The sequence below is a fragment of the Callospermophilus lateralis genome, chromosome 19, assembly GCF_048772815.1.
Source record: "Callospermophilus lateralis isolate mCalLat2 chromosome 19, mCalLat2.hap1, whole genome shotgun sequence".
NCBI classification, from domain to species: domain Eukaryota; kingdom Metazoa; phylum Chordata; class Mammalia; order Rodentia; family Sciuridae; genus Callospermophilus; species Callospermophilus lateralis.
Window position 1 is genome coordinate 10,954,769 of NC_135323.1, and position 14,002 is coordinate 10,968,770.

The following is a 14,002-nucleotide window of genomic DNA, read 5'->3' on the forward strand; positions in this document are numbered from 1 at the left end:
CTAGGTTCATCCCAACCACCCCAAAAAAGATAAAAGTATCTGAAAAGTGAAATAAAAAAATATATTTAATGTCTAATTCTTCTGAAAAATAGCACTGCACAGTATTAGCAATATTAGATTGATCAATAAACATATAAAGTCATAACAAAGCTTCTTAATCAACATTCACTCTGCACAATGGTCACATAACTGACAAATCGGATGTTAGCCTGTATCTCACCCAGTTTATATCCATCACCTGACTTTATAAGGACTTAAATTTAATGGAAAAGCACCCTTGTTGTTTCAAATATTTACAAGTGAGAAAACATATTCCATTTGAAAAACACTGTAGAACAATAAATTTAACATCATGTACCTCACATGTAAGGAATGGCCATGACCTGAATCACATTTGATGTCACCTGTGGCTTCCATAGTCTGCAGCATAAGCTACACTTCCAGAAGTTTACAAAGACAAATACTGCCCCTAAGAGCTCTAAGAAAACTTTTTAAAAAATCCTTTAAGGAAATGGACAGAGAGCAAGGACTCAGTGGTTAGCACAATCAACTTCCCATATACAAGAGGCACCTAACAACAGGTATCAGACGCTCCTCCCTGCCTGCTCCCCGCCTATGTCCTCTAACTCCCACCTCAGAACTCTCCCACTTCTAGCGGATGAGTGGATCCTAGGGAAAGGATAGTGTTACAGACTAAATGTTGGTACCCATACCAAAATTCATAAGTGGAAGCCCAATCCCTACTTGGAGGTAGACAGAGGTGAAATCACATTGTTACCCAATCTGCTTTGAAAGATGTTGACAATCATACACATTATCTCTCTATGTCTATAGAAAAGAATAACAAAGATTTTTAAAATAATAATCATGGAGCTGAGGCTGTAGCTCAGTGGCAGAGCACTTGCCTAGCATGTGTGAAGCCCTGGGTTTGACCCTCAGCACCACATAAAATAAATAAATAAAAGTATTCTGTCCATCTACAAAAATCATAATCATAATCATAAGCCAGATTTGGTGGTACATGTCTGAAATCCCAGCTATTTAAAGGGCTGAGGCAGGAGAATTGGGAGTTCAAAGTCAGTTTGGGTACCTCATCTCAAACCGGCCCATCCCCAAAAAAAGAGCAGCAGCAGCTACAGTATGATGAAATTCACTAACTCAGACAACAGCAATTCGGAGTCTGTGGAATCCAGGTGTTTGGAGTTAACATCTGTCTCTGCAATGTGCCGCTGAAGCCCAGCATTCTTACAAATATCTTAAGGAACTAGTCAGTAAAGCAATGACAGGGCTATAAGTACTACATACAGTGTAAGAAAAGGATGAAACCAACCCAACACAAAAATAGTTATTTCTTCCAGTGGTGATGAAGTGGGCTGCCTTCTCTGCCTGGCTCACACAGAACCTAATACCAGCCCCGTAAGAGAGCTGAGGCAAAGACAAAGTTCCGGGGTCTGACAGAGAGCCAAGCTGCAGTCTGCCTGAGGAGCACATCTGTAACTTCAGTCTCAGCTTTGCCAATCGAGCACAAACTACACCTTCAAGTAATAATCTTGAGATTTTTCTAAATGCTCCAAATATAAGAGTTCTCCCTAAATCACAATGACTTCTTTTTTGTTTTATATTTTTACTCTTCAGTTGTAGTTGGATACAATACCTTTGTTTTATTTATTTATTTATTTTGTTTTACGAGGCGCTGAGAATCAAACCAGGGCCTTGCGTGTGCTAGGCAAACACTCTACCGCTGAGCCACAACCCCAGTCCCACAATAACTTCTTACAACAATAAAGATGTATGAGCAAGCCTTTATTTCTCTGGGCCCACTCAGATGAGGAATCAGGCTGTAGTGACAATCAAAACTTCACTAATTATCCCTAAAGTCATTTGCCTAACTAACATCATCTTAGAAAGAATATTATATGAGTAGATAAATAATGCAAGCATAAGTAATAATTCCACATGCAAAATTTGCTAGGGGTTAGGACCAACTGTATGCATGTGTCCCTGATAGAAAATTTAAATGCCAAAACCCACATGTTCTTTTTCTTGAAAGAGACATACTACCTTTGGCAAGGTTTCCAATATTTTTTCCTTTTCTCTTTTTGTTTTAGCCAATATATTTAACTAATTGTTTCCCAAAAGGTCAACTTCTGTTTTCTAGAAACATATGTTACTTGAGATGAGAAATATTTGATCTAAAAATATACTACTGTTCCCAGTCATTCCAAGAGCAGTGAGAGAACTGGGGGATTGAGTCCCTCTAATTACTTACTTGTTAAAAAAAGGTTCAATGAGTTTTGATCTGGCAGATACATGAATTTTTGGAGGACTGAGAAAAGAACCTAATGAAGAAAAGAAGCAGGGTATTATACACAGTCATATGGACAAAGTCTGAATGTTCAGACAAAAACACATGTAAATCAACAGTATGGTTCTACAAGGGTAAAAGGTACTCTCACTGACCAGGCACCTGACAATAGGTGCATGTCAGTGGCTCCTCCCTGCCTACTCTCTCCCATCTCCTCCAACTCCTACCTCAGACCCTCCCACTTCTAACTGGGCAAGTGGATCCTCAGAAAATGGCAGAGTTACAGACTGAATGTCTGTGTTCACCCCAAATTCACATGTGGAAGCTTTTTCCACAGCATGGACGGTATTTGGAAGTGAGACAGTATTTGGAAGGTAGTTAGGGGGACTGGTGACTTTATCAGAAGAGACACGGAGTTTCTTCCCCCAGCTCTCTACCACAGGGGGTCTGGGTCTGAGCAGACAGCCATTTATATACCAGGAGTAGGCTCTCGCCAGACCAGCAAAATATGCTCAGCTGGCACCTTGATCTTGGGCTTCCCAGCCTCAGAACCCGAGAAACAAACGTGTTGCTTAAACCCCCAGTCTATGGTAGTCTGCCCCAGCAGCTTGCGCTGATCCACTGGAGCCCACTGTGTATCTGACAGAAACGCATATGACAGAACCCTTTTTCAACAAGTACCTAGGTAATTTGCCATGGAGATGAAGCACAGTCCTGTGATATAAGCATCATAGCCTGCCTCGTGGAGCTGTTCAGAAGCTGTGTCATAACTTGGAAAACCTTCTGCACTTTCTGAAGAGAAAAAAGGAAAAAATCGTTTTCCCCAGGTCATCATGAAACATGAAGACTAGTTTAGACATAATGCCCAGTCAAATCCTGACTTCATTAACATGTGCTGCAAAATACCCTCAATAAGCAAGAGAAAAATTTCTATGTCTTAACTCTCTGTATACAAGACCTTAACACACACACACACACACAACTGAGTGACTGAAAATGAGGGCTTTGTTGCAGACAACAGAAATGCCTCAATACATTTCCAAAGACCCCACTAGAGGCCTCCTTATCCCACACTGGTGGGAGCTGCTCACAATCATGCATAACTCACAAAATGACAATTATTCCTCTTCTGATTGCTTTCTAAGGTCAAGAAAAGGAATTTCTTCCCTATACAAGATCATAACATCAGGACACAGCAAAGAGTAACAGCAAGACTCAGGAGTCACATTGTCTCAGCTTGAATCTCTGCTCCACAATTTGCTGTGTGACCCTAGGCAAGTCACCTAACCTCTGGCTCCAGATTTGTAAAATGGAGATGACAACCAAACCTCCTCAACACAATGCAAGGAAAGATCTTACCTAGGGTGTGGTGCATGGTAAATGCATAGTAAATACTCTCTATAAGTAGCCTGCTAACACTCTTCCCCCAAAATGAAAGACTCCAGTTCAGTATTGGTAACTCAAAGTCAACAATGTCCTCCACTATGTGTCCAAGCTTGGAGATCTAAAGACAGTAGCACAACAACTCCAAAAATAGATCAGAATTTGCTGTAACATGGCCCTTAGATCATGGGGCCGCTTCATAGCAAAGACCATTTTACAACATGATTCTTTTGTCACACTGATATATACAGAAGCTGAGAAGATAAAGTCTGGGAAGAGCCACCTGCTTTAGACTAAATTCTCTTCCCAATACCAGAATTATATATGGAAATAACAGGATAAAACTATCACTCTTAAATATTATTTCCTAGAATCATTCAGAAATGAGAGTCAAAGAGGCAGAATAAAAACATGAATGAACAATGAAAAGAATGCAACCGTTTTCATGTCAATGATGCTCCTTAAGAAGAATTCTTCAACCGCGTATTAAATATGAGGCTTAAAAAGTTTTTTTTAAAAGCCTTTAACATAGTAGCCACCTAATATTTTCCAACACTACCACAAGCTGAAACACATTATTTTCCAGATCAATTACTACATTATTACAGACAAGGTCTAGGTTTTCTTTCCCTCTCCCCACCCCTTTTCTTAATTTCTTTCTTGGACTCTAACCCAGAAGGGAAAGCAAATATCTGTAATCTTGGCTGCTTTAATACCTGCCATTATCAGTTTTGAACCATTAGTCCTATCATGTATTGACAAGTTTTCGGGCCACAGCTAAAGGAATGCGAACTACAGTGTCTGCAGCATACATAATTAGGCTAAAAGGAACACGTAAGTAGCACCCAGAAGAATCACCAAATACCTTGGTGGTACTGGACATGGCTAAACACCTCCATCCCACAAGGAACATTCCCCCTGACTTCTGATTTCCCTCAATGCTATTTCCACTTCCTAACTTGGCTTAAAAGGAAACAGGGACAAGCGCTCTCCTTTAATCTCATCAGTAAATTCAGTTCTTGGGTTTTTCTGAGACAGAAAATATATTTTCATTCTACTCCTAGCAATTAACCACCAACTATGCCTCTGCTTAAACAATGCACCATATAAAAGGTCACATCAAGTTCTGGGAGAATTCCAAGCATTAGGAAATAAAAGCCTTGAAGCTTTAGTTGCCAAACTTCTCAATGAACACCTACCCAACTCTATTAACATAAGACACATGTAAAATTAAAGACCATTCTTCTTCAGAAAACAGTAATTCAACACAGGGCATGAGTGGGCTAACTTGGCCAAAATCTAAACATGCAGTATAGTTCTAGTGCCATTCACCTTTCTTCTAGTGTGCATCATAACTATCACAAAGAGTTGGATGGTTTTCAGGTTTGTTTCATATTCTTACCAACTTTAGGAGGGTTGAAAGGTGTTTCTTTTACCCGCTTTTCCAGTTCTGCAAGGGATGTGTTGTTAATGATATCCTGCAAATGAGGAAGTAGAGAGGCACAGCACTTCATCATCAACAGGCAACATACAGTAAAGAGATCCAGGGCTGGGGATATAGCTCAGTTGGTACAGTGTTTGCCTTGCATGTACAAGGCCCTGGGTTCAATCCCTAGCACCACACACACACACCCACACACACACAAAAAAAGTGTTTCTGGGTTGAGGTTGTAACTCAGTGGTAGAGCACTTGCCTGGCACGTGTGAGACACTGGGTTCAACCTTCAGCACACATAAAAATAGATAGATAAAATAAAGGTATTGTGTCCATCTATAAAAAGAAAAAGATTTTTAAAAAATCCACTTTGGGGACATGCATACAAATGGCATCTGGTGCTGCCCCCTGGTGTTCTTTAAAGAACAAGTCATCTTTCACTAAATGCAAAAGAGAAGCAAGTTTAATTTCACTCTATGAAAAGTACAACCATCAGGTTACAGTGGTTCATGCCTATAATCCCAGCAACTTAGGAGGTTGAAGCAAGGGCATCTCAAGTTAGAGGCCAGCCTGGGCAATCTGGTGAGACTCTGCAACAAAATGAAATAAAAAGGGCTGGAGACGTGGCTCAGAGGTAGAGCATTCACCTCATATATGCAAGGCCCTAGGTTCAATCCCCACTACCAGGAAAAAAAAAAAAAAGCAACCAAATGGAAGGTTTTTACAGATGCATTAAACACCTACAGACCTTTCATCAGAAAGCTATGCTGTTCTGGTGTTCATATCAATTATATAAAATAGTTCTTCATAAAGTAGCAAAAGATTATGCCATGATCTAAATTTCCTTGATTAGAAAATTTATCCCAAATATGTACAATAAAAAAAAGGAAATGAAGAAAAAAAAAACTGTGCACATGTGCAACATACTCAAAAGTAAATAATATATTTAATATTAAAAATTATATTTGAAGAAAAAAGAAAAAACTCACATAATCCCACTAGCCAAAGTCAACCCCTGTTCACATTTTTACATATTTGGGTGGGGTTTTTTTCCATTTTCTCTTTATTCCTTTATTTCTTCTACTTTTTTCTTCTATATATTTGGAATAGTATTTAGATAGACCAGAATTCCAAAGATAATAATAGCAATTCAAAATATTCAAAGTATAGCTCATTAGTGATAGTTCAAATTTAAACACTACCTTAAAAGGTTGTGTGCTGGCCATCAATTTAGTATCCAAGAGTCTGAAAACAAAATAGTTTTAATAAGGTAAACATAATTTGTATCAATGTTCAAAATGTATTTTACTCAAATATTTAAAATAATTTCATACATACAATACATATTTAATATGCTTAACATACACCTAATACATGAAATACTTAACATATAATACACTTAACATGGGGAGAAGAACCAAGCACAGCAGCCATTGAGGCTACCAGTAACATCACTGCTACATTAACCTGGGGTCAAGTCCTATCACCAGTGACTTCATCAGACAGCTGCAGGTCAGTCCCTGCTCTGACACACTAAGAGAATCAGTTCCAGGTTCACCTGCACCCTGTGTGTGGTCTCCATCAACCTCAAAGGCAAGTCAAACATCCCCCTGTTTCCGCATGGTTCAAATACTGGTGTAGGTCTAACCTTCCTAAATCATTACCATCTACTGCTACTTACCCAGATTGGTATGAAATAAGTTCTTAGGGAGCCCAACTCTACATTCAGTAATTTCATGCTGTTGTTATTTCTTACTATTCTGTTTCAAAAATCAAAAATACTAAATAGAGAAAGAGACTCTGACCAATTTGAAAGCTATATTTCTCTATTTCTTTTCACACAAAGGTGAACACTAAATAGTAAGACAGAAATAGTCCCTATTCAAATGGGTGGGCATGTGATCTATCAGACATGTGACACATCAGAACTAGGATGCAATTACCAATTGTGGAGAACACCAGCAGCAAAGGCACCGACTTAAAGTGGAGAAAAAATTTCTCCCTAGTTCTGAATGGACAGAGCAGATGCTCAACAGGGTACTTCAACAGACAAGGTGTGTGCCAGGGATGTGAGGGACCACAGCCACTTTAGGAAAGCCTCGCCAGCCCTTCAGAGGGAAAGGTGAGAGATAACAGAAGAGGAGTCATAGGCTGCCTTCCCACCCAGCTCAGACTCTGATTTAATGGGACAACAAAACCAATCATAAATTAAAAACAGTCAACTCCTCCAAAGTTAGAGAGACTAAATCATTTCTCAGCTTTTATGAACTGGATTCTAATCAGGGCCCATTAATTTTCATAAATTAGCATGTATCTGTTTGTATTATGTATGTCACAATGACTGTTTTATTTATTTTTTATTGAAAATAGCAGTTGGGTTCATTTCACAAACTCATGCATACATGGAATTTGATTTCAGTTCACAAACCCCCCAACACCCAACCAACAGTGACTATTTCGAATGAATGAAGAGACTTAAAGAAAGCCTACCTGGGGAAAACACATGTTGTCAGCTCCTTAAACTCATTTAAGTCCTAAAAAATACAGAGAATGACTTGTTATAATTTTCCAAATACACCCAAGGCATTAAAAATAGACTTAACGGGGACTGGGGATGTGGCTCAAGCAGTAGTGCGCTCGCCTGGCATGCGTGCGGCCCGGGTTCGATCCTCAGCACCACATACAAACAAAGATGTTGTGCCTGCCGAAAAACTAAAAAAAATAAATATTAAAAAATTCTCTCTCACTCTCTCTCTCTCTCTCTCCACTCTCTCTAAAAAAAATAAATTAATTAATTAAAAAAATAAATAAATAAAAATAGACTTAAACATCTCAGGTGCATAGCTTTCCTCTCAAACAAACCATTATACCTCCTAGAGGCTTTAAGCTAAACGTAAAACCCATCTCCAGATAATAATTACATCTTAAAAACCTTCCAGTTTCCTCATTGATTGGGAATCACATGATCTGGGGACTAACCTTGGCATAACAAAGCAGTCATATATAAGGATTATATGACTGAAAGAAAAGAGGAGGGTTCTACTATATGTAGAAAGCTGTAGATCTGAGAGGCCTGTGAAACTGCTTGCGAAGTTCCAGTAATAGCCAACAGGCTGTATTCCATTACACAAATTTATCATAATAGTAGACTAGCAGTGTCATTTACATTAAGTGGTTTATACAGAAAATGGATGTATTGTAAATAGCTTACACCTACACCGAGACAATCTTTGTTAGTTAAAATGACAGTTAAAATACAGACTTTTCATTATATATGACTCCTTCTTTAAGTACAAGAAAATTGCTACAGTGTCACTAATACCAAGTGTCTAAGTCAGAAAATTAATTTCCCAAGTTTATTTTGATCAGGAAGTCTGCGGCAGACAGGAGAGTGCTCCAATTTTGAATTAACTCATTTACATACATAATTGCCATACTAGACTGGATAGTCACACTGCTGACCCTTTATAAACAACACTTCTCTTCAAAGTTATTCATGCTTCACAGAAAACTGCCATTTCCAATTAGCTTTTCAAGCCTGTAAGTATAGACTGTATTTAACTAGCTTGAAATATTTACCAGGCTTTCAATGGCTATTGTTAAATTAATGGACAATACATGAACAAGTGGTTTCAATGCTAAGGCAAACAAAAATGTCCGTCACTGTCAACTCTCAATACCACTGCAAAGTTTTCAAGCCAGAGAAAAGTAAAATTCAGGAATAACATACAGCAGAATTCTAGACTGACACTTGCTAAAAGATCACTCTGAGGTACCAAGAAGTCTCCTAAGAAGAAACTCTCCTGACCTAAAAGCTCCAAAATATGAATTCTTTAGTACACTTTAAATGCAAACTTTGGTGTTAGTCCAAGAGTCCTACCATCCTCATTTATTATCGGCATTTCTTCCAAAGATAAATAGAGAAAAAACATTTTCTCCCCTTGACAATGACAGAACACAAATAAGCAAATTACCAACATACCACTGAGCTACAACCCCAGTCCCTAGGGCAATCTTGCCTAGCATGTGTGAGGCCTTGGGTTCAATTCTCAGAGCAACATATAAATAAATAGATAGATAGATGATAGATAGATAGATAGATAGATAGATAAAATAAAGGTACATCGACAACTAAAAAAAATATTTTTTTTTTTTTAAAACTGCCATAGTAATAAAGCAAGGGCTAGAACTGCTTATCCTATCTCACCTCCTATGGCACACCAAATCACCTTCATTCTACTAGAACTCGATTCAAGTTAAGACTTGTTAATTCTCACATACAAAGTACTCTGCCAGACACTTGGACAATGACAAGGTTACTCCTTGCCCGAGGAGATAACCACCAAGAAGAAGGGGTTACGCTGTACAACACAAGACAGAATTTATGTACCAGAGAGGTGCCAAGTTCTGCAGAAGATCTGAGAAGGAAACAATCCCTTCATGGGCATGAAGGCAACAAGCAGGGGAATGATCATGCAGGAGGCATGAGCTGGGCCTTGGAGGAAAAAAAGGTGAAATCATGGACTACAAACGCTGAGGAAAGCTAAGGAAAATTCAAGTTGGCGGAAATCATACCAAGATCACAGATACGGAACGACACAAAGCACTTCTTAGAGGAGAAATGAGCCTGTGTGGCTGGAAAGAAGGAGAACAACAAGTGCTCAGACTACAGGAAAGTTGGGCTCGATCAGAGATGGTCTGACACGCCTGGCTAAAGAGTCAACTATATAGAAAAACAAGGTGAGAGTGTTTGAAAATTTTAATCAGAGTCAATGATATGGACAAAGTCATATATCAGAAGATTTAAAACACTAGCCCAGTCAAAATATTCTCATTTGTTAAATCAATATTTAATGCCTCTTACGTGACAAGCTCTGTTTGGTATTCAAAACACCTGGCACAATATTATATATACTCCCCTCTTTCCTTACTGATAACTTCGTTGTTTTAAAGGTCAACAAATCAGGAGAAGAACTGCTACTTTGGTTCTATTTGGCCAGTAAAATGTGGCTGATCTAAAACAAATGTTGGGTCTTTAAAGGCAAAATGAAAATCTATTCCCATCATACTTGTTTTGAAAGTTACAGCTATGGAGTTTTGTATTCCAAAGGGTGATAAAGTCATCGTGAACAGTGGTGGCAACCTGAAGGCTCAGAACTAGGACAAGGAGAGCAACAGATCCACAACACCCAGCGGGCTGGGCTGCACTCTTCTGAAGAGTGTTCTATTTGCTAATGGGGAAACGTGACCTAAGAAATGGGCAGTAAACAAGACTAAACTCCCCAGGGTCTTCCAATGCAGAACTAACAAAAGACTAACCTCATCTGGTGGCATTTTAAAGCAAGAATTGGCAAACCATAGTCTGCAGGCCAAATCTGGCTTATCATTTATTTTTTTTTAAATAAAATCTTATTGCAACACAGCCACACCCATTTATTTATACATTCATGACAATTTGGGAGCTACAAAATAACACAGAGCTTCCAGAGAGACCATACAGGCTGGAAAGCCCAAAATATTTCACTATCTGGACCTTTTCAGAAAAAGACTGCCAACCTCTGATTTCAAGAATGGGCTGAATACCGAAAGGAAAAAAAAAAAAATTCAGCCTGGAGTTTGCTGAACTGCAGGTGAGAAATGAGGCTATCTACGGCAAAAACGTAAAGACCCCAGTCATGAGAAACAGCATGGGGATAGGATCATTAAGATTTTGTAATGGAACAGATCTGGGGACAGAGGAAGAGTCAAAACTGATATCAAAAACAGGATTGGAGGGCTGAGGATGTGGCTCAAGCGGTAGCGCGCTCGCCTGGCATGCGTGCGGCCCGGGTTCGATCCTCAGCACCACATACAAACAAAGATGTTGTGTCCGCCGAAAACTAAAAATAAATATTAAAAAAAAAAAATTAAAAAAAAAAAAAAAGGATTGGATACTCAGAATCACCTGTACTAATGGAATCAAGAGAAAAATGGTTGGGAGACAGTATAAGGAAAGAAAGGTAGTGAAAATTAAATATCTCATACAGACACATTAACAACCCATCTGAGAGCAAGCCAGCAGGAGGATCCCAGAGTCCAGCATGAAATGTACCCACAAATCTGGGAGAGAGCATGGCTAGAGATAAATGTTGGTGTCTACAGCTGAGTTACAAAAATGGCCAATATCTGGGACTGCAAATTGGTGCAACCACTCTAGAAAGCAATATGGAGATTGCTCAAAAAACTTGGAATGGAACCACCATTGACCTGGTTATACAACATCTTCGTATATACCCAAAGGACTTAAAATTAGCATACTACAGTGACATAACCACATCAATGTTTACAGAAGCTCAATTCACAACAGCTAAGCTATGTTACCAATCTAGGTGCCCTTGAACAGATAAGTGAATAAAGAAAATGTGATATATCTACATAATGGAATATTACTCAGCCATAGAAAAAGAATAATTTTATGACTTTTGCCCATAAATGGATGCATCTGGAGACTATCATGCTAAATGAAATAAGCAATTCCAAAAAACAAAAGGTTCTCTTTGATATGCAGATGCTAACACACAATAAGGGGGGAAGAAATTCAGTGGACTAGACAAAGAAGAATGAAGGGAAGGGGGGGGATAGGAATAGGAAAGACAGTGGAATGAATCAGAACTTTCTTATGTTCATATATGAATACACCACAGTGAAACTCCACATCATGTACAACCACAAGAATGGGATCCTATTTAGAATAAGTTATACTACATGTATTATAATATGTCAAAATACACTTTACTGTCATGTATATCTAGAAAGAACAAAAAAAGTAGGCAATATCACTAAAGGACAGGGAACATGGAGAGAAAGGAGTGTGAAGGACTCCTTGTGTAAAGGTGGGGGCAAGGGAGATGTCATGCAGTTAGGAGCAGGAGTGCAAGAGCCTGACGGGGAGCCAGAGGAGCTCGTGCTCAGTGAGCTTACCTGGCTCAAAATGAGGGCAGTAGAGGAGCTGAGGGAAGCGCTGAGCAGGAGGCAATCAAAAATTTCATAAAACCAGAGTTTAAAGGTGATGAATTTGAGGAAGGCTACATTTCCAGTTGCTCTGTGGTTTGGGATTCAAGCACCAGGACTACTGCTTCTCAGTGAGGTGGGTGAGACAGCGAGTACACTGAAACTCCATATCAGACAATCAGCGTCTCTTAAGGTCTCAGAAATCTGAGTGCATCAAACAAAGAAGAAGAGAGAGTACACCAGAGCCAGATAGCAGCGGGGGCGGCAGCAGTGTGGTTCCCCAGGGAAGGGAGGGATAATACACACAGAAACACAATGGACAAATTTGGCACAAACAATCCTGTAGATGAAAAAAAGCAGCCTGAATTTAGCTATCCAGAGGCTGCACAGCAAACTGCTATCTAATAAGTGCTCTGTATTTTTCAACTGGCAAAGAACTAAGGCCAGGAGCCATGCTGAGGAGGCCACATTGCAGCTCGCTGCTGCCAGAAGCCCAGGAGACCACAGCAAACACTGCATACTGTCCTGGCAAGCGCCTACCCGGCGGCCTAGGGTGTACCTAGCAGAAAATGACTGAAAAAGACACAGAAAAGATTGTACCCAAGGAGATTCAATCAGAAATACAGAAGGGAGTGTGACTTGCTTTCCCTTTGAGCCTGGTGGCTCATGGGACAGCTGATAAGGATGGAGAAATTGCATATGCAGGCGTGAATGCACTCAAGGACAAGACCGGCAGCTGAGTATGTGGGACGTGTGGAGGGCTGATTCTCCTGCCACACAGGAGAGTTCCTGGGAGGCTCCTGAGACCCAGATTCACAGCCAAAAATGGCATCTGCCTGGCCCACGGAGTGTGCTAACCAAATCTCTCCAGAGCAGATGTCACCAAGCAAAGTCAGACTTTGGCTGATCAGACTTAAGCCCTGGCCTCCCAGAAGTGCCCTCTCAGAACTGTGCAGCAGTCCTATCCTGGTCTGTCAAGCTGGCCTGTCCAGACAGAAACGTCAACTGACAGTACTTCCCACTCCATCCTACATCCCACTGGTTAGGGGAAGCTGACGATGATTTCAAACAGCGTCAGTTTTAGGTCACTCCAGCTGGCAGCTGGGTGAGCAACACAAAAAGAAGATGTTAACAACCCCCAGTCCTCTCTCTCTCCAGCACCCACCCCGGCCCTCCCCACCCTACAACATAGTCCAGGAAGAAATGACAAGCAGGACAGTCATGCACAGGCAGTGACCATCCATCCTCATCAGCACTGCTGGCTATCTCAGTGGGGACAATTCTTCACTGTTTCTGTTTCAATTCAAGTCTTTTTCTGTGTGTGTGTGCACGTGTGTGCTCTTGCTGCGCAGACTGGTTTGTGGACACACACACAGACAACTTTCTTTTTTTCTCATTTTAGCATATTTTTATGATGGTTATTTCCTTGTCTTTTGAGAGTTAGGGCTTTTTGTTTCTTTGGTTTTGCTTTATTTTTACTCGTTTCTCTTTCTCTCCTTTCTTCTTCAACAAATTTTTTTATTCTCTTTCTCTCCCTTTACTTTTTTTTCCATTTTTCCCTTCTCCTCCTTTGTAGTCATCACTTACTACCCTTCCTCAGCCTGTTTACATTTTGAACTTTCTAAACTTTCTTTTATCCTCCTACCACATTTTCTTTTCTCCTAATGAACTCTATTTTTACCATTTTTTTAGAACTATTTGGTTTACACAACTCCTGCCCCCACCATTCATGTTGCTGCAGTTATTAGTGCCATGGATGGCACAGTTGACACCGTCTGTTTACTTTAATGCCATATCTAGTTCACAGCTATTTACTGCTTTTGCTGTTGGCAAGGGCTGGCCCACCATTCCTGTTTCTGTGGTAACTGGTGTTGCAGATGTCACAGTAG

General features: G+C 39.9%; 1 protein-coding gene across 1 annotated transcript in view; it reads right to left on the reverse strand.

The window, feature by feature from the left end:
* Nucleotides 1–14,002, reverse strand: part of Parn (poly(A)-specific ribonuclease) — a 140,934-nt gene that overhangs the window by 95,912 nt on the left and 31,020 nt on the right. The window contains exons 14-18 of the mRNA XM_076839752.2: nucleotides 7,614–7,657; nucleotides 6,326–6,368; nucleotides 5,091–5,166; nucleotides 2,987–3,097; nucleotides 2,270–2,339 (exon numbers count right to left, since the gene is read on the reverse strand). Coding sequence (XP_076695867.1) covers nucleotides 2,270–2,339; nucleotides 2,987–3,097; nucleotides 5,091–5,166; nucleotides 6,326–6,368; nucleotides 7,614–7,657 — 344 coding nt within the window. The remainder of the gene's footprint in view (nucleotides 1–2,269; nucleotides 2,340–2,986; nucleotides 3,098–5,090; nucleotides 5,167–6,325; nucleotides 6,369–7,613; nucleotides 7,658–14,002) is intronic.